Source organism: Trichosurus vulpecula, chromosome 6 (assembly GCF_011100635.1).
Source record: "Trichosurus vulpecula isolate mTriVul1 chromosome 6, mTriVul1.pri, whole genome shotgun sequence".
NCBI lineage: Eukaryota > Metazoa > Chordata > Mammalia > Diprotodontia > Phalangeridae > Trichosurus > Trichosurus vulpecula.
In genome coordinates, this window is record NC_050578.1 from 222,510,301 (window position 1) to 222,530,858 (window position 20,558).

Here is a 20,558-nt window from a genome sequence, read left to right on the forward strand (position 1 = left end):
TAAGAGCTTGTGGTATTTTCTGGCCACAAGCTTTTCTTCCTTTGTCTCTAACTCTTATAAATTGCTGTTAACTGTGAACTCTCTGGCCATGTGCACAGTCTGGTGGTTTTGACCCTCACATTCAGGCAGCCTCTTTATCTGCTCTCGCACTCATCTGAGCTAAAAGGTAGAATTAATGTAATAATTGCTTAGTGGCATCCAGTGCCATGCTTCTCTGGCACCGCGGTGGAGAGCGTGATTACGGTGATCCTCACTGCATGCAGATGGCTAATTTCCTCTTTACAATGTGTCTACATACCTGCAGCCTGAAGAGTTAACATTGCTTCTCATTCGATTAAGGAGACATCAGGCTAAGTTGGCTAGTGTGCGAAATTACACAATCGCCCAATTACTGCAACATGAGCCAACAATTCCCACCTACCAGGTCAGCTGCTAATGGGCCCCACCTATTCCGTGCATTATCTTGTGGGGATCCACCCGGGAGCTGGGAAGTGCCATGCTTGCCGCCCATGCCCTCTTCTGCCAGCCCTCTTGATGCGCTTTGCTTTCTGGCTTGCCCACTCACTCACTGGCCTTTCTTCCATCTGCCTTTAGTGTCATGGAGTGCTGGCTATCCTTGTTACTGCCCTCCTTCCCAGTGGTCCTGGCAAATCTCCAGCCACAGGGGAAGGGGACTGCATGCGGGGCTGAGGGAGCTGGGTGCTGCTTCTCTGAGCTGGATGGAATGGCTAGGAGCCTTGTCAATGTGGGGACATCCTCGAGCTCCTGAGGGCTGCTGTTGCCACCAGTGCCCCAGGGCCCTTCATAGAAAACCTGGTGGCAGAGGCCATTATGAGACACTGGTGCCACACAGACTAATAGTCCCTGGGCTCGGCTACTCAGGGGTGGCCTGCTTCCATTCCCATGGCACCTCAAGTGGCTTCTTAGCACGTATCTCATCAGCCTGTGCCCAGGCAGGAAAGGAATCAGTTGTAGGAGGCTGTCATCATCCTCTGAATTCTCAGATTAGACTAGATGCTTTTTAAAGTATTTCCCAACTCTAAAGGTCATAGGTTCAGATCTGTAGAACCGGAAAGACCCTCAAGGGCCATATACATATGTTCCAAGCTCCTCATTTTGAGGCCTAGAGAATTGAAGTCATTTTCGCAAGGTCACATAGGCAATGAAAGGGTCTGAACCTGGATCCTCCGACTTCAGAGCTCATGTTCTGTCTGTGTGATCTGGATGAGAAGTCATCTCACAGAATCATACATAGAGTTATAGAAAGCCTGAGGTGGCAAGGGCCTGGTTCTGCCATTTGGCCATTGAGGTACCTGAGGACCAGAGAAGGGAAGGAAGTCAGTTGCTTAGGGTTATATAGTGAGAAACGACAGGGCTAGGTTTCCTGATGGCTAGCCCCATCCTTCCACCGGTACAGGCTTACACAGTAAGGCACAGTAATCATGCGATGAGGACAGAGGCCATTGAGCTGCCTCATCTTTCCTTTCCTGTTATGGTTAAGAATCAGTTACTTTGGGGAGATAACTAATGAGACCTGGTTTAGCGGAATGATGTAAATTTTTAAACAAGGGCTAAATTTGGGTGTGGTTTGCTTTTTTAAAAGCCAGCCAGTGAACAGCACCCCTTTTGTCTTCTCCTGCCACTGTCTTTTTTTTTTTTTTTTTTTTGTGGAACAGTGCAGCCAACCCTTATCGAAAGGTAACCCCTTCATCTGACCACTGGAGAATGCTGTTTCTGGGAGGAAGACAGCAGCTAGGTACAGAGCTAATGCCAAGGGGCAGGGACAGGAAAGGCATCCTAGGGAGCTTGGACGTTGCCACTTAGTGTCTCAGACTCTGAATAAGACAAAGGTCCATTAGCCCCTGAGTGTGTCCCTCTTGTTCCCTGGGAGGGAGTGTCATCTAGCATTTTCTCTCCTCCTTCGTATCCTTGATCTGTGGCCCCAGATGGCTTCTGAGCTTTCTCCCAAGTTCTTGTGTGTTTTAGGAGGGCTTTGTTCAACATGAGGACAGCTAACATAGCTCCGATTTGCCCGTGGGTTCCTTCTCTGCTCTCCTCTGCTCACGTGGTCGCTGTCTCTGACTGCAAAGAAAGTAGAATCTGAGATTCCTATTTAGTTCTCTCACGTCCTCACCCGCCCTTGCTGTGGCTGCCGAGAGATGCCTATTTTCACCAGTTATCAGAAATCAAAGTACCTTTTCTTCAATTCAGAGGATGATAGTTCTTCCTGTTCCTGATAATTCTATCAGTGAGTAAAGCCAACTTTTGCAGATGCCACTGGGATTCATTTGAGGCACCACAGATAAGTCTGGGGGGGAAGATTTCCTGGGTCTAGCTATTGACCCGTAGCCCAGGCTCCATGCTGAGCAGCAGAATGGGCATTGGACAAGGTACTTGAAGCTTTGGGGGAGTGATAATTCTAGAAGCCTGGACCTGGGCAAGGGCCTCCGGGAGCAGCTAGCCCACCCTTTGCTCTTCAGACAAGAATGTGCCCAAACCATCGAGTAGGTCATCCTCTATTATGCCTCAGCCTAAAAGTTTGTGAATAATAACAACTGCCATAGTGCTGTAGTGCATAGAGGATTGCCCCTGGAGTCAGGACAAGCCTGGGTCAAGGCCTATATCTGACTCATACTGGCTGTGTGATCAGGGGCAAGGCATTTAACCTTTCACTGCCCCAGCAGCCACCTGAGACCAAGTTACAGATGAATTTTCCATCTGCACCTGTGAAATTTCCACATTGAGAGCTCTTGACAACAATGAAATTGGAGGGGTAGACCCCTTCCCCACCCCCGCCCCCGGCCAAAATATACCCCAACCCTGACATTTCAATTAGTGGTAATAGTAGTAGTATTAGTGGTAGGAGCAGTAGTAGCAGCAGCAGCAGTAGTAGTAGTAGTAGTAGTAGTAGTAGTAGTAGTAGTACTAGTAGTGGTAGTAGAAAATAACATTTTAAGGTTTTCAGAGTTCTTTTTAAATAACATTTTAAGGTTTTCAGAGTTCTTTACAAATATTACCTCATTTGGTCCTCATAATAATCCTGGGAGGTTGGTACTATAATTATCCCCATTTTACAGATGAGAAAACCAAGGCAGACAGAGGTTAAGTGACTGGCCCAGGCTGAATTTGAACTGAGGAATTCCTGACAGTAGTTCCAGCGCTGTATCCATTGAGCCGTCTCTAGCATCTGTTGAGTGTTGGAGGTGGGATTTTAGCCTAGGTCTTCCAACTCCATATTCGTTGATGTTTCTACTATGTTGTGCTCATTTGGGTTTGGTGATAGCAACTGGGGGAATCAGTAAAAAGTTGTTGGAGGGAGTTGCTTGAGTTGAACCTTAAAGAGAGCCAGAGGGTCCAAGAGGTAGATGTGAGGGGAGAAAGCCTGTGCAGCAGCACCAAGGTAGTAGCAGATGGAATGTTTTGTACTGGGAACAGTATGCTGTTTTGTCTGGAGCACAGAATACTTGAGAGGGAGTAATGTGTGATCAGTGTGGAAAATAGACTGGAACTAGATTGTGAAAGGCTTTAAATGCCAGGCCGAGGAGTTTGTATTTTATCCTAGAAGCAATGGCGAGCCACTGAAATTCAGTTAAGGAAATAACAGCATCAGACCAGTGCTATAGGAATATCCATTTGGCAACTGTCTAAAAGATGTGTTGGAAAAGTGAAGGCCTGGATACAAGGACACTAGTTAGGAGCTATTACAGTAGCCCAGGAGAGAGGTGCTAAGGACCCAGACTGTTGTTTGTAGTATAAATGGAAAGAAGGGGACAGATGGAGAGATGTGGAGAAAGTAGAATTATCAAGCCTTGGTAACATTGGCCATAGGAGACGTATGAGTGAAGCATCATGGGTGACTCTTAGGTTGCAAACCTGGATGACTAGAAGAAGCCCGGAGGTCTTTAGGCATGACTTCAGATCCAGAGGCCAGGGGGTGAACTGGGTCCAGGGGAAACAGGGGGACATAAGAGAAGTAGATGGGGGAGATACTCATGGGTTATGGTTCAGATCAGGACCTGAAGTTGAGGTAGGGTGATGAGAGCAAGGCAATCCAGGATCTACTATTCTGTCTTCCAAGACATCTAGTCTGTCTGGGGAGTAAGGGTTCAAACGGCATTACTGCCACCAGGGGGGCTGTGACAGAGCCGAGCTAAGGGAAAGTCAGGGAGAATTCTGTTTGTCTACAGAGGGTGAGCTTAGGAGGAAGGGGAGGGAGGCAAGGCAGGTTAGGGTAGCTCTTCCCCCGACCCCTTCAGTTTAGGCATCCTTAGGTCATGGCCTTTGATGTTCAAGACGGGTAAATAGGAAGTGGCTTCCAGAACATTCACATTTGCAGAACATTTTAGCAGATGTTATCTCATTTGAGCCTGACCATCACCCTAGTGCTATTATTCACCCCTGTTTTACAGATGAGGAAACTGAGGCTCATAGAAGTCAAGTGACTTGCCTATGGTTACATAGCTAGTGTCAGAAGAGGGGTCGATCTGAAATCCAGTCTTGCTGAATCTGAGTCCACCACGCTATCCACTTCTGCCCCAAGCTCATCACTAGCTTTTGTCAGAATGATGAGCCACGTGTAGACTCTCTTCCTCTCTCTGAGATGGCTCTCTGGCTCTATCCTGGGGTATTTGACGGCTATAGAGTTTTGGCTCAATGGGGTTGTTGGGTGAGCTCCTTCTGGGTGTCAGCATCATATCCGTCTGTGTTTTGGGAATGGGTGAATGAGATGTGGCAGTCCCCCCGGTCACTCGTGGACATCTCCCATTGGATCATGTCTCGAGCGCTTTGCTGCAGGAGCAACCTGTGCTGCTTCTGTTGTGATGGATCTCTTTCATTTCTTTGTTAAAATGTGCAGTGTGGCCGAACCATCCAAGAAGCCTTGGCCTGTTGCTGCCTCCACCGCTGCTGCTGCTGCTGCTGCTTGGTAGAGGGTGTGAGGAAATCCTTGGTGTGTAATTGTGATTTTTTTTCTCTGTGCTTCCTTGAAGGCTGACGACACCTACCTTCAGCTGAAGAAAGACCTGGAGTATCTAGACCTAAAGGTGAGCAGACTTAGACCCTACTTCACTCACTCTCCTCCTTGTCCTTCCCAGCCTACAGGCTGCCAGCCCATGTAGACTTTGAAGGCTAAGAGAAGGATGAATTGTATCATATTTGGATTTATCTCCCCTTTTTATTTGGAAGCAACATGGGCAAAAAAAAATGGAGAGATATAGCTCTTACCCTTACAAACCATAGTCCAGTCACTTAATGTCTCTGAGACTCAGCTTGCTCATCTATAAAATGGGACGAACAGTCCTTTCACTACCTATTTAATAGAACTTATTTAAAGAAAGGTGGATTTCTTGTTTTTATTCCTATTGAAAGTGGGACCCGTGACTGCTTTGGAATGGGAACTTCCAGGGTGGAAACTCCCTTCATCCAAAGCAGATCAGCGACCCATCTGTAACTTTCAGTATTAGAGAGCTGTGTAGAGGCACTGAGAGGTTAATCCCATGGTCCCAGAGCCAAAATATGTTGGAGGCAGAACTGGGACCCAGGCCTTTCCAATAATTAAAGCTGAGCCTTTGCCTGCTCTGACAGAAACATCTCCTTTTTAGTTGATGGCAACCATAAAAAGTGGACCACTCTCCCCTCCATTTTAGCTGGGGGTCCTTTGGATAAGGACTGATTGTGGAACTTCCCTGGTGACCACACAACTGGGTTTTTTTCAAAGTCCAGGATTGATGGGGATTTTATTTTTGCATATGTGTTGTCCAACATTAATCTTTTTGTCTAGTGGTGTCCAGGGACTTATTTCCAGTTATCCTCAGACCCTGGGTGGTTTTAAGTGTTGAGGAAGCTCAGGAAGGCTGATAAGGGTGACCTCTGACTGGGTGATAGGTGGACTTGAATGGCTTTGAGACTTTCCCAGGGTCTCCCCTCTCTCAGGTAAATAGATTCTGGTCACCTCCCTCATGAGACTCTCTTACATTTATTATGTTTGATTTTAAATAGGTCTGTAGAGCACTAAGAAAGGATTAAACCAGTACTGGGAGTAGTCCAAGGGCCAACTCTCCAGGCCATCTAATCCAATCTTCTACAACACCCCCAATAAATATTCCTCTAGACCAATGGGGTCAAACTCAAGTACAAAGGGAGGCAGCATATTGATTTAGAAAACCACAAATTAACATTATCTGTGTTGCATTGTATTTTTATTTATTTTGTTAAACCTCTCCCAATTACATTTTAATATGGTTTGAGTCTCACTGGGAGCTTGGCCTATGGACCAAGAGTTTGACACGTCTGTTCTAGACTCTGCTGAAAATTCTCTTAAGGAAAATTGTTTCACTCTTGGACACCCAACTATGAGAAAGATTTTTGTTATATTGAGCCTAAATCTGCCCCTCTGCAATTTCCTATGCTTTTAGTTTTGCCTTCTGGGACCAAACAAAACATGTCTAATCCATCTTTTCCATAATAGCCCTTTTAATTCCTGAAGAAAGTTTTCACCTCTTCTTTCCCTGCCCCAACCCTTCAAGTCTTCTCTTCTCCAAGTTAAATATCCTCACTTTCTTCACTCATTGCTCAGAAGGACATGATCTCCAGGCCCTTTGCCATGTGGTTGCCTAATTCTTTAGTTATAAAGTGTAATGCTATGTGACTATAAAGCCCTGGGGTCAAGTTAATAAGCATTTATTAAGAGCCTTCTATGTGGCAAGCCCTACACTAAGCATCGATGATACAAATAAAGGCAAACAACAGTTCCTGCCCTCAAGAAGCTCATAATCTGAAGGCTATACAATATGCAAACAGACTAGTAGAAACAGGATATATGCAAGATAAATTTTAAGTAATCCCAGGTAATCACTGTGGTTTGTGTAGCATCTTCCTAAGAGTCCCCAACCCTCAGATAAATTTTTTCCTGTTCAAGTATTACTATTTCTTCTGTTTAGTGCTAGTGTGGTTCATGTTAGCCATTAATGGAATGTCGATGGGAATAATGTAGATGTCTTTAGTAGGAATGGGATGTTTTCCACCTTACTTCCCTAATGTCTTTCTATTGTTTGGGTCACGGTCACTGAAGAGTGGCCAGGATCCTAATGTAACTTGTGATCATTGCTTGTCTCTCCTCTGCCACTCACCTCCTAGTAATCATCCATTGCTCTGTTTATATTTTATCTTTTCTGAAGGGGAGGGCGGCCAGGGAGTCAGCCATTATTTACTGCTAGATAATAATTATAGTAATAGCACTAATCTCTTACATTGTGGTTTCTGAACTTTAAACAGCAGCACTTTCTGCCTTTAAAAAAAACTCACCCTTTTCCATGAGATAATCTATGCAATTTCCTTAGTGTGTAATTAATTCAAATAAAATTAAGAATCTATTACAGTTTTTATAACAAATCTTAAACATGCAATAAAGATAAAATAACATACATATCTATTTATTGACAGAAATCTTTGGCTTTTCATATTTGTAACAAAATAATCACAATTATAACATGATTGATAAGAAAGATGAGCTTGTTTTTTTATTAGCGAAGAGTTTCTTAAACTATGGTGTCATTGATAATATTCTTTTTGTATGCTTTATTAAAATATTCTTGTAATGGGGAATGATCTCAAAAGGTAAAATGGCCGTAGTTTTCCGTCATCCTGGGTAGGCTCCAGTTAGACTGGAAGCACCCCAAGAGGCCATGACACATCCATTTAACCTTTAACACATGCCGCCTGTCCATGGTGCTGACGACCTCCCCCATCACATTCAGGGTGCTGCCAAAGTCTCAGTTGTCAGCAGACAACTCACTGGAGCCTTCAGTAGTTATATTTCATGGCTCCCAAACAGCTGATCTCTGAAATACCAGATCCTTGTGTTTGATGGAGTCTGTGGCATTTGTTGCTTCTTTTTCCAGCTGTAGCGCACCAGAGAGGGTTATTTTTACTGTATTCTTTTATTCCTAGATACATTTTCCTAACATTTCTCTTGACGGGGTTAGGGAGAGAAAACCTCTCCCCTCCTTCCAGCAGAGAAGGCCCTTTGGCAGTTTCTTGTCTTCTTACACCTGTGACCCTTAGATGCTTGTCCTGCATTTTTATCAATGCAGTATTTTAGCAATGCAATGCAGAGGAAATTTAAAAAAAAAATTAAAAAAAACAACAGCCACAAAACTTTGCACCTAGGATAGTCAGGACTGCCTGGCCCATGAGACCATCAAATGTTTTCTTTGCTTTGAAGGAAGAAGACTGCTTATGTGACCATGCTGCCACCTGACCAATAGAATCCAAGCATTTATTGTTGATTGACAGTTGCCAGACACAATGCTAGACCCCAGAGATAAAAATAAGAATGAAACAGTCCTTTCTTTTAAGGAGCTTATGTTCTGTTGGAAGAGACAACATAATCTATTGATTAACAAGCATTTATTAAGTATTCACTGTGTGCTAGGACCTATCCCAGGTACTAGAGACATAAAAAATCAAATGAAACAGTCCCTGCCCTCAAAGAGCATGCATTATGTTGGGAGACAGTCAGTGAGCATTTATGAAGTACCTACTGTATGTTAGGCACTGTGATAGGTGTGCCTGTAATCCCTGCTTCTGGGAGAGGTTGAGGCTGGTGAATTGTTTAAATGCCAGAATAGGGCTAATGCCCCATTGGGTTTCTTCACTAAGGCTGGCACCAGTGTTGTGAGGCCCCAGAAGTGTGGGAGGGTTGGTGGGGGCGAAGGGGGCCAGGCCACTTAAGGATCATTGGAAAAATGAGATGGGTTAAGTCTTCTATGTTGATTATTATTGGGATTGGGCCCATGAGTGGCCACTGAACTTCCAGCCTAGGAGAGATAGGGAGACCCAGTCTGCCAAAATAAACAAAAATAATAATAAACTTTTAATTTAAAAGATGTGTTAGTGAGTGTTATAGACATTATATTTTAACTCAGCATAAGGAAAGACATCCTTACAATCAGAATTGTATAGGCTGCTTCAGAAAATAGAAAGTTCCTATCTCTGGAAGTCTTCAAGTGAAAACTGGATGATAATTTGGGGATGTTTTAAAGAAGATTCCAGTTCAGGCATGAATCGGAATAAATGATTTCTGAGGTTGTTGTGTCTCAAGTACTACCTAACATATAGTGTATATGTACACGTAGATAATATAAAGAGATAGGTACTATCTGTGTCAATTGCTTTTGTTTATCTCTGTTGTTAATCTTTTGAAATTCTGTGATTCTATGAAACTAAAGCCCAAAGAGGGACCAGTGAGTAATGGCCCTAGGTGTGCCCAGGTGCTTTGCTGTCCACCATCTGGCTTTCTCCATCAGGGCATCAGATGGTGGCGTCCACAGCAAGACCTTCAGAGTGAAATGCAGGAGAGCATCACATTGTGAGGTGCATTCTTTGGAGAAGCATTGTCTGGAGTTCCATCATCCCTGGGGACTTGACTTTTCCTATACCTGACTGTGGCTGAATAAATGGTCTGACCGGTTATGCTTTGGACAGTGCCTAGAGTTTGAGAATTCACTGTTTGCAGGATAGACTTTGTTTGCATTGATAAATTACCTGCTCCATAGGAGTGGTGACAATCTTGAATAATATTTGAGTTTTCTGGGAATTGTCTTTGTCTCTAGGAGATTGTTGCTTCAATGTAGAACTGTCCCCGGCCATATAGCCAGCTGATGCAGTTGAGAAGAGTTCTAGGCTGGGAGTTGGAAGGATGTGAGTTCGAATCCTGCCTCAGATACTTACTTGCTGTGTGACTCTGGGCAAGTCACTTAGCCTCTCTTAACCTAAGTTCCTTCATCTATAAAATGAGGAGGTTGTCCGCAATGGCATCTAATGTCCTTTCAAGCTCAAAATCTAGGGTCCTGTGGTCCTGGGAAATGAAGTAATGAAGGAAAAGCATTGAATTTAGAGTCTGGAGACCTCTGTTCAAATCTCACCTCTGCTATTTGTCATCTGTTACTGTGTGCAATGTTCTCCTGGTTCTGCTCAATTCACTTTGTATCAGTTTACATAAGTCTAGGTTTTTCTGAAATCCTCCTGTTCTTCATTTCTTCTAACACAATAGTAGAATAAATGATTTCTGAGGTTGTTGTATCTCAAGTACTATCTAGTATATAGTGTGTACACATACACACACACACACACACACGCATGCACACACACACACAGATAGATACTAATTGTGTTGATTGCTATCATTATTCTTGTTATTCTATGAAACAGATGCCAAAAGGCAGGCCTTTTTCTCTCTCTGGGCTCCATTTTCTTCATCTGTAAAAAAAAAAAAGGATTTATAGCCCTGGAGTCAGGAGGACCTGAGTTCAAATCCAGCCTCAGACACTTGATGCACTTACTAGCTGTGTGACCTTGGGCAAGTCACTTAACTCCAATTGCCCTGCCTTCCCTCCTCCAAAAAAATAAACAAAACAAAACAAGGATTTAGGTCATCTAAATCCTTTGATCCTCAGCAAGTTAAATTTGAAATCTGGTGCTTGCTCATTGAGATGTGGGTCAGGTAGAAAGTAATCGAGTCACATTTCTGTGATCAGCCCTATGTCCAGTGGCCAGTAGGGAAGGTTGTCAGATATCTCAGTCACATGCTACTCTCTGGTGCCTGGTCTAGTCCTTAAGGGAAGTCATTCTTCTTGGGCAATCAGCCTGATGAGCAGACCTCACTGTTGGCTGGGTTGGCTTCAGATGAGTCCTTAGAATACTTGGAAGGTAGTCTCTCTGGTGCTCCCCCAGGTACCTTCCTTGGGTGAGAAGTATTAGTATTATGGCCAGTAGCAGTAATAAGAGTAATAGTGCATTTTTATCAAATACTTTGTTCTTAAAGCACTTTCCTCCCCATAAGCCCATGAGGCAGATAATGAAAGTATTACTATTAATCATTATCATCATTATGCTTGTTTCATAAATGAAGAAACTCATCGTAGTTTCACAATTCAGTTATCCAGGGTCTCACAGATAGTATGTGCTGGGAGGAGAGATTTGAACCCAGGTCTGGTACTCTGCACTATATAACACTGCCTAAATAAACATTTATTAACCATGTACAGCAAACAAAGAAGGCATTGTGCTAAGAGTGGGGGTACAAATATGGAAAACAACACAGTGGCCTACCCTACTTCAGCTTGCTGTCGTGTTACCATCCTGCAGCACTATGCCAGTTGTCCTAGACTGGGCCTGATTCAGGCCAGTCTCCTGGTAGTTTAGCTTCAAAGTACTTGTAGGTCATCAGAACTTAACAAAAAGAGGTTTATTTCTCCGTAGGAGGAGGCCATTCCATAAGAATGGGCACTCAGTACAGGTTGATCTCCCTTGCCTGAGCTGTCCATTCTGATCCACCAGCTAAACATCAGAGCATCCTCTGGAGCCCTCTGTGACTGCTTTGCATTCAGACAATCAGGGGGTGATATCAGCCATCTGAACCTTTAGTCTCTTGGGCCAACCAACACTTGAGGATGGTCTCAGTATCTTTTTTTTTTTTGATGGCAGTTGGAGTTAAGTGACTTGCCCAGGGTCACACAACTGGTGTCTGAGATTGGCTTCGAACTCAGGTCCTACTAACTCCAGGGCCAGTGTTCTATCCACTGCATCACCTAGCCTCCTGCCCCAGTATCATTTAAGGAAAAATTATCCTAACTTACATGGAAGGGAAGGGTTAAACTATTGCTGCCATAACACATCTTACCAGATTTTTATATACTATAGTATATACTATGTATACAATGTAACCAAGTCAGTAGTATGTACTATTTACAAATGTAACCAAGTCAGTAGTATATACTATTTACAATGTAACCAAATCAGTACTGTATATACTATTTACAAATGTAACCAAGTCAGTAGTATATGATATTTACAATGTAACCAAGTCAGTAGTATATACTATTTACAATGTAACCAAATCAGTACTGTATATACTATTTACAAATGTAACCAAGTCAGTAGTATATGATATTTACCATGTAACCAAGTCAGTAGTATATACTATTTACAATGTAACCAAATCAGTACTGTATATACTATTTACAAATGTAACCAAGTCAGTAGTATATAAAAATCTGGTAAGGTGTGTTATGGGAGCAATAGTTTATATTAATATATAACATATGTAGATATAATATAACACAACACTATATTCTACTAATATAATGTATACCTACATAATGTGTACATATTACAGTATAACATTAACATGTAATATGTTTATGTATAATAGTTGTGATGGAGAACTCAGTTATTTGAGATGGTGGTATCTTTTCTTCTGTTTAAGCTATCAGAAACTACTAATACAATCTTGATCAGGCACAATGTTTCTTCTTTTTGCAGAGGTGAACTGGGCTCTCCTTGGCCTGAAGCACTCAGTTTCTCTCCTCTGTGTCTTTTCCCCTTCCCCCCCACCTCCTGATACTTTCACAGATAATGAATTTTCCCTCTCTAAACTGCTGAGGCAAACATAGCATGCCTGCTCTCATGGGCTTGGCCTTCACTGGCCTCTTTTCCTAACTTATCTTTAAATTGCTTCCTTTGTAGATGACCCGTGACACTCTGAAGGACAGAGTTCTGAAGCCTGTGAAAGTAGCTGAGAGTGATATTGATGTGAGTCACTGACCACCTTTCCCCCTTGTCTCCTCCTTCCATTTGTCCTCACCCCAACTCCTCAAGACTGACTGAAAGACTGGGAAAGTCATTGTGAGGTCTGAAGGGTCCTGGGTTTCATTCCTTCAAGGATGTGTTATTCCACACCCTTCACACCTTAACAGACAGTTCTTTAGGAATTCCTGAAGCTATAAAAATTAGTCCCCTGGTAACCAGACTTAGCTGGCCTAGTGCTCCCATGATGGTCATCACCAGCCCACACTCAGCCCTTTTCCAGTGTGTCAAGTCCTACTGAGCCTTTGAGAAATAAACCCAAGGTCATCTCAGGGCCAGGGTGAGGCATTAGGGCAGATTTGATGGGACAGTAGGCATCATAAACCAGCTTTTAATTTCATTTCATATCTGATCTTTATTTGTAGGTAAAATTAAGCATCCTATGTGAACAAGACAGGGTCCTGCAGGACTTAGAAGACAAGATAAGAGCCCTCAAGGAAAGCAAAGTAATTAAGACTTTAAGATGTGTGTGTGTGTTTGCGTTTATATATAAATGTATGTTTATCTATTTTTTTTAAACAGTAAGAGGAAGGAAAGTGGACATTCTGTTGTTTTTGTCTCATTTTTCCTGAAACGAAAATCTGAGCAGGGTGTCTTTAAACCTTATCGCCAGGAGTGACAAGGAATGGTCTTCCTGAGAGATTTATTGGATGGCTTGTACAGATTGAGAGGGTGACCTCCTCAAGTTTTCCTGTGGGCCTGCTAGAAGTCTTCTCTAAGGAGATGACCTTAAGCTCGCCCTGACTCCCTGCTCCTGGGGAGACTGAGGCTGGTGGATTACTTGGGTCCCAGTATGGTGGAACCTCCCAGAGTTTGTGCTTCACTGGCAGGCCCTTTGAGATTATGGGGTCACCTCTGCTACTTGGTAAGAGGTTGGAGAAAGAAATCAGTGGACTTATTGTGTAACTTATAGTTTCCAGTCAAAAGACAGGTGGTTTTTTTGAAGCACCTAGGGGGTATGGTGGGTAGAGCATAGAACTTGGAATCAAGAGACCTGACTTTGAATCCAGCCTCCTGCAAATTCCTTACCTTCTCTCAATCTCAGTTTCTCATTTGCAAAAAGGGGATAATAAAAGTGCCTACCTCAAATTATGAGGTCATGAGTGTCAAATAAGGTAACATATGTAAAATGCTTTGCAAATCTTAAAATGATATATAAATACTAGTTCTTGTCATCATCATTACTACTACTACTACTACTACCCTTTAGAAAAAGATATTATATATGATCCTGTGAGTCTGTTACCTTGTTTCTTCCATCTCTGGAGGTATTTAGCAGAAGTTGGCTAAACACTGTCAGAGGTGATGGAGAGCAAGAGTGCCTTACTGGAGTCCTTGGAGAGATTTCAGAGGGATTGGGGTCTGTGAAATTGGATAAGAGAAAAAATACCTCTTTATTTTCACTAACCTGTAACTGAAATTTGGCATCTCTGTCCATTGTGAATGTAGGCATCAAACATTATTCTGAGCAGAGGTCCATAGACAGCACCATACTGGCCAGAGACCCTGAGGTCCACGTGATCATGGACACATTCTGTTAAGAGATTCTTGGATTGAGGGAGAGGTTAGCCTGGAGGACCTCTACCACTTGAGTCTCTGTAATAACCTGATTCCCCCTTGGGCAGGACCAGCTGGAGTCAGTCCTGGAGGTCTTGCACAGACAGATGGAGCAGTACAAAGACCAGCCCCAGCATTCAGAAAAGATTTCTTACCAGCAAAGGCTGCTGCAAGAGGACCTCGTTCACATACGAGCAGAGATATCCAAGCTTTCAACAGTAAGTATGGGATGGAGGGAATATGGGGCAGGGGCAGAAACTGGGGGGGAAGAACAAGGACAGGGGCTGTCTACCAATAGACAGCTCACACTTCATGTTCCTTGGGAAGGAGACTGCTTTTCAAAAGTCACAAGGAGCAGGAGAATTCTGCTTAGGCATGTTGATAGAACATCAATTGGAGGTCTTCATTCTAGAATTCAAGAGACCCGGGGAACTACCTTGTGTCTGCTTTGGAGGAACTGGGTTTAGGGCTTGTGACATTAATTCTATTCATCTCTTTGTCTCATCAACTCTCCTATTACATTCTCTTCTTCCAAGGCTATTCCTTGGTCTTTTCTTGAAGATTCCCCAGAGCCACTAATGGGATGCTTAAAGCCTTGGTTGGGGGTTGGAGGGCCCAGGGCACACAGTACACCTGGGGATTTTGTGTTTCAGTATAGCACCTAATTTTACATGTGAAAGTAACTCAAGGAATTCATTTGAATATATATTTATTAAGTATATACTCTCTGCAAGGCACTGAAGCAGGGAATGCAAATATTTCTCTTCTGTCTTTTAAAATGAGTTTTTTAAATTCAGGCCCTTTCTGCCTATAACAAAGGACTCTGATATTTGAGAGTTATGGGGAGCAGTTAGAGGTCTCCCACCACAAGGGTCACAGCTGTGTATGAGAAGGTGAGGACTGTCCCTCCATTACCTGGGAATCCTCCAAATTCACTTGAGTTGATGGCACTTCATTCCCGCTGGGCGAGGTTGGTCTTCCTCTTTTCTTTGCCTGACCACTATACTGCAGTGGCACCCATGTGGGCCTGTGGAATGCCCAAAAGAAAGAGAGTCCCAGGCTCTGTAGTCTACAAACTGGAGTTTGTGCATCCATGAAGGGTGTGTGTATGGAGGGGGATTTGGGGGTGCTTTTGCTGTTGAGATATCATCTACAATTCCTTCCTGCACCAACACCTTAGAATGGTGGGGGGAGGGGGGAGATGGGGGTCGTATAAAATAGTGACTGAATTTGTGAGCAGATGGGAAGTGTGGAGGCACAGTCAGCCATGACTGTGGTGTGATGTTTTTGAATTAGCTCTTTGGCTGTAAAGGGCAGTTTCTATCCCAGGGCAGAGGGTATGAGAGCCATGACTAGGGCAGGGAAACTGGGGGTTTGTCCTAGGGCATTGAATTTAGAGGAGGTTGATAGCATTTAGGGTTCTATGGTACTGGATGAGCTCTTTCCCATCCCAACTCGATGGTGGCTTCCCCAGCAGCAGCAGCGTCATGCTGGTTCCATAAAGTCTCAGGCTCCCAACAAGAAGACGGTATTCCACCCCTTTCCTTACAGCCCAGGGCACTTTTGGTGCTGTTTACCCTGGGTGTGGTTTATGACACCAGCCTTTAGTGCAAAAAAATTTTAATTATGGCTGGGGGGATGTTGTTTTCAGGAAGGGGAAACTCCTAATTTCCTGAGGGGAAACATTAAAGGAGAAGCCTGCAGTTGTGATGACTTTATCATAGCTAATGGAAGGGGCATTTTTGCTTAGAGACCACTTGGTAGGGGATGTGGGGCTGGAGGATGGGGGATAGCTAGCTGGGTTTTTAAACTATTTGGATTTAGTACTTTTCGGGGTGTGTGTATATGTGAATGTATGTATAGGCACTTATATATACTGTAGTATGTAAGTATGATATACAGTACTGTATATGTTCTATGTAGTATTTATATGTATGAGTACTATATAGTACTTATATATTAGTATATACGGTACTTAAAAGTACTGTATCATAAAGTACTTAAGTACTCTCCTATATATAGTATTTAAACAGTGAAAATGTAATTTTGTTAGCACTCTGATTATTATTTTCCCTTGTTATGTAGATAAGGTGTAACTTGATTCTTCTCTTATCTTCCCACACCCATCCACCTCTGCTCTCAGGAGGAAATAGGGGAGCTTAGGAAGAAGGGAGGTGTGGCAACTGTGGAATGGGAGACTGTGGAATACAGGATGAGGTCCTAGGATCTGCCTAGAAGACCTTTCTAGGCTTGTTCCACATTCCTATCCTCTACACACACACACACACACACACACACACACACACACACACACACACACACACACACACATTCCATCTCTTACCTCCAGGCTGTCTCCTGGGCCTGGAATGCCCTCCCTTCTCCCATAGACCACAGAACCCTGTTTCCTTCAAAGCTCAGTTCAAGGGCTACTTTCTACCTGAAGCCCATCCAGGTGGTCACACCCTCCTTCCTGCCCCCCTCCCCCGAAATGACTTCATCTATATTTTGTATTTACTTTTCTCAGTATGTGTTTTCTCCTCCCCCTTCAATGTAATATAACTGTGTAATGTATTTTATCTGTGTATCCCCAGTACCTGGCAGAGTATCTGGTGCATAGTCATTGCTTAAAAATTTTTATTGAATGACTGAATCCAAGAGCAACAGAGAACTGATCTTTGACCTAGTCAGGGTTTCATCTGATAAAAACAGATGCCTCCTGGAACAGGTTCTCCTCCCTCCTTTGAAACGGGTCTAGATGTAACCCACAGGTTCTGCTGGGCCCAGGGTGTGTCCTGGCAAGAGCTGACCATGTTTCCTTTTGCCACCAGGAAATGGAAAATGCCTGGAATGAATACCTGAAGCTGGAGAATGATGTCAGTCAGCTGAAACAAACTTTACAGAGGCAGAGTCGACGATCCTTCTTTCTGCCTCAGGTGACCGACCAACGAAGCCTACCACCAGTTAGTTATCCTCCCCAGATACAGAGCTTTTTCCTTCAGAAGCTGCTTTCCTCTGGAAACCTCTGTCCACTTTGACCATAGTCACTGCCCCGGGCCAACCCAGGGTTCAGGAAGACCTATATGCACATTTATATACATAGCGCTCACACTTTCCTCTCTCTCTCTCTCCCTCTCTCCCTCCCTCCCCCCCCCCTCCCTCTCACTCTCTCTCTTTTTCCCTCTCTCTCGCTCTCTTCCTCTCTCCTCTTTTTTCCCCTCTTCTCTTTCTTACTCTGTCTCCTCTCTCTCTGTCTCTCTGTCTCTCTCTACACACGCACACACCCCCATCTATCACCACCAGAGGTACCAGTGGCACAATGGATGGTACTCCACGCATAGAGTCAAGAAGACCTAAAATCATTTCTGGCCTCAGACATGTACTAGCTGTGCAATCCTGGGCAAGTCACTTAACCTCTGTTTGCCTCAGTTTTCTCAACTCTAAAATAGCAGTAATAACCTACCTCACAGAGCTGTGAAGACTAAATGAGATGGTATTTGTAAAAAGTACTCAGCACAGTGTCTGACGCATAGTAGGCACTGTGTAAATGCTTATTCCCTTTCCTTTTACAGATGAGGAAATTGAGTCTGAGAAAGGCTCATTAACTTGCCCAGGGTCAAATAGCTAGTAAAGTTTCTGAGGTCATATTTGAACTTGGGTCTTCCTGACTCCAGTTCTAGTGCTGTATCCACTGTACCTTCTGGGTTTGCATGTGGGTGCCTAAGTAGTATTGAAAAGTCAGAACTCGTGGAGGAAAATCAAGCGTTTCGTTTCATCTGCAGGAGAGATCTCAGATACAGAAGGATCTTTGGAGGATTGAAGATGTCACTGCTGGCCTGAGTGCAAATAAAGCAAACTTCAAGATCTTAGTGGAGTCCTTCAAGAATCCAGGTGGGAGGAAAGTGCCCCTTCTGGCCTGCTGAGGAATGGGTCTGTCTGGGATGGGATGGGGGGCGGGGAGAGCCAGCACTCTCAGAGGTGTGGGATGACTGCTAGCCAGCAATGTCGACCACACACTGGTAGTGAGTCATAGGCAGCTGAAGGTTGACATTTGGGAAGAGAAACCTTGCCCTTTATTTCACAGTCTGTCCCTTTGTCCCTTAGAAAGAAAAACAGTGCCTTTGTTTCTCCACACGCCTGTGCCTTCAGTCCTCAAGTCTCTCAGCACTTCGGAGAGCAAACGACTCCCTCCTCAGACTAGCCCTCCAAGCAGCCCTCAATGGACCAGCCCTGCAAAGACGCCCCTGGAGGTTCGCCTCTTTCCACAGCTGCAAACATATGTGCCCTATAGAACCCATCCACTACAGCTGAGAAAAGTGACCTCTCCCGTCCAGTCCCCTACAAAGCTGACGCCAAAGGCTGTGAGTATGGCTGACCAGGAGCAGAGCAAACAGCTACTGCTCCTTGTCTGGGAAATCCACGTCCCTCCCCTAAAATAAGGCGGTCACCATTTGCCAAACTGTGCTGCAAGTGCAGTTGGATGTGACCGTGTGGGAACCTGCTTCCTTCCTGGCAAGACAAGAAGTAAGAAGGATAGGATCAGCGTATTAGGGAGTCAAGTGCTGGTTACAGATTCCACTTCCCTTTCTGACGCTTTTGTCCACCATCTTTACAGAGGACTTAAAAGGAGAAAATGGGCCTAAATTGGCACAGGAGGAAATTGATCCAACATAAAGAACCAGAGAGCAGTCAGGGGAAGTGACCATTTGTACATGCTGTGCTAAGCATCAGTATCCCCAGCAGCAGAGATTACAAGTCACAGGCCATCATGGCACCTGGCAATGTCTTTTGTTTTTATGTTATCTAGAAATTCCCCTGTGTTCCTCCCCCCACTTCCCAAAGAATTTCTTTTTTTAAAATGAAAAAGAGAAAGTGGAGGGGAAAAAATTCACCAAAAGTGATCCAATACAAGATCTGACATTATATTTAATGGCCCATACCCTTCTCTCTCTGTAAAGGAATGGAGAAGGTGTCTTCTTATAGCTCTCTTTGGGGCCAAGCTTGCTCTTCAGTGGACATTTATTAAATGCCTACTATATTCCGGGTACTGAGCTGCCTTATCTTATATACCTCTGCTACTCAGCTGCTGGCCACTTCTACCCTCTCCAAATAAAACTATGTTTAGAAATGTGAGACATGGATCAGAAGTAGAAATTCCAGCTGACTGGGAGGCAATCAATGATAAATGGCCTACTTCACTTAACAATCTAAGTGATGGGTCAAGGATCTTCTCAATGAGCCTACTTCCTCCATTGGAAAGATTGCAACCTCCTCAGCACCTTCTCATCCCCTAGGATTCTTCTCCATTGTCTTCTCATCAGTCTTCCACAGAGGACCCACCCAGTGTCCCACAGCCTTTCCTATTCTCCTTTTAATATTTTGAGGGGTCAATATAGGACCATTTGAGCTGGCCTTTGATTTCATTACAGGACTGGTCCATCTCCTTTTCTGATTCTGCTTGTCAGAGAGTCATAGAGTCATAGATAGGGAGCTAGAAGGAGCTTCAAAGGCCACCTTGTTCATCCCCTCTCCCACCTTATAGATAAACCTCAGAGAGGTTTAAATAATTAGCCCAAGATCACACAAGTATTAAGTGAAAGTCAGAATTTGAACCCAGGTCTTTTGACCCTAAATCCAACACACACACGCACACATATGCAGGTCTTTTAACCCCAAATCCATTTCCACTCTTTATGATATCTCTTAGGACACTTCTCATGCCCAACTCATTATTGGCAAGGTCTTCTAGCCTACTTAATGATGTATATATCTCTGCATTAACCATTGAATCATCTGTGAAGTCACAGACAACCATAAAAATAGCATGAAATAATTATCTCTTTTGTCCATGGGGATGATTTTGGCCTCACTGACTATAGAGGTGCTCTCCCCACTCAGGGTTGAGCTCAACATGTGGCCAAGGTGAGGTACCTCCAGAATGGGGGCCTGGAACATAGAACCCATGTGGGATCAGAGCCCAGGGATTTGTATGACACAGTAATTAACCTGGCCTGGAAACAGATCAAAGTTAACACCATGCTGAAAAAGGCCTGAATCTGTTGCCAGTATATGACCAATAGGGCTGTATCATTGGACAGTCCTCAGAGTGCCCCCAGGATATGTGGCATCTTTCCAGACACTGTGCCACTGATGACAAAATCTTCTCAAGAACTCTTCACTTAAATCGTAGTCCAGAGGGGGATTGGAAGGGAGAGGAACCAGTCATTTCAGTGCAGGGTCTAATTTCACAAATTCAAAAAATGTGCTGGTATTGAAGGAGTGACGCAAAGGGGACCTCCACATCCCTGTGCTGAACTAGGCAGAACCCAATCAAAGGAGAAAGAAAAGTAAGACTA

At 43.9% G+C, this 20,558-nt stretch overlaps 1 protein-coding gene across 4 annotated transcripts in view; it reads left to right on the forward strand.

Annotated features, from left to right (window-relative positions):
* Positions 1 to 20,558, forward strand: part of PLEKHA7 (pleckstrin homology domain containing A7) — a 245,303-nt gene that overhangs the window by 202,854 nt on the left and 21,891 nt on the right. For 2 of the 4 annotated variants that reach the window (XM_036763070.1, XM_036763069.1), the window contains exons 11-18: positions 305 to 424; positions 4,989 to 5,042; positions 12,526 to 12,591; positions 13,011 to 13,091; positions 14,271 to 14,420; positions 17,034 to 17,138; positions 17,985 to 18,093; positions 18,307 to 18,563. In XM_036763070.1, coding sequence (XP_036618965.1) covers positions 305 to 424; positions 4,989 to 5,042; positions 12,526 to 12,591; positions 13,011 to 13,091; positions 14,271 to 14,420; positions 17,034 to 17,138; positions 17,985 to 18,093; positions 18,307 to 18,563 — 942 coding nt within the window. The remainder of the gene's footprint in view (positions 1 to 304; positions 425 to 4,988; positions 5,043 to 12,525; positions 12,592 to 13,010; positions 13,092 to 14,270; positions 14,421 to 17,033; positions 17,139 to 17,984; positions 18,094 to 18,306; positions 18,564 to 20,558) is intronic. The other 2 variants (XM_036763072.1, XM_036763071.1) reach the window with 1 other exon arrangement.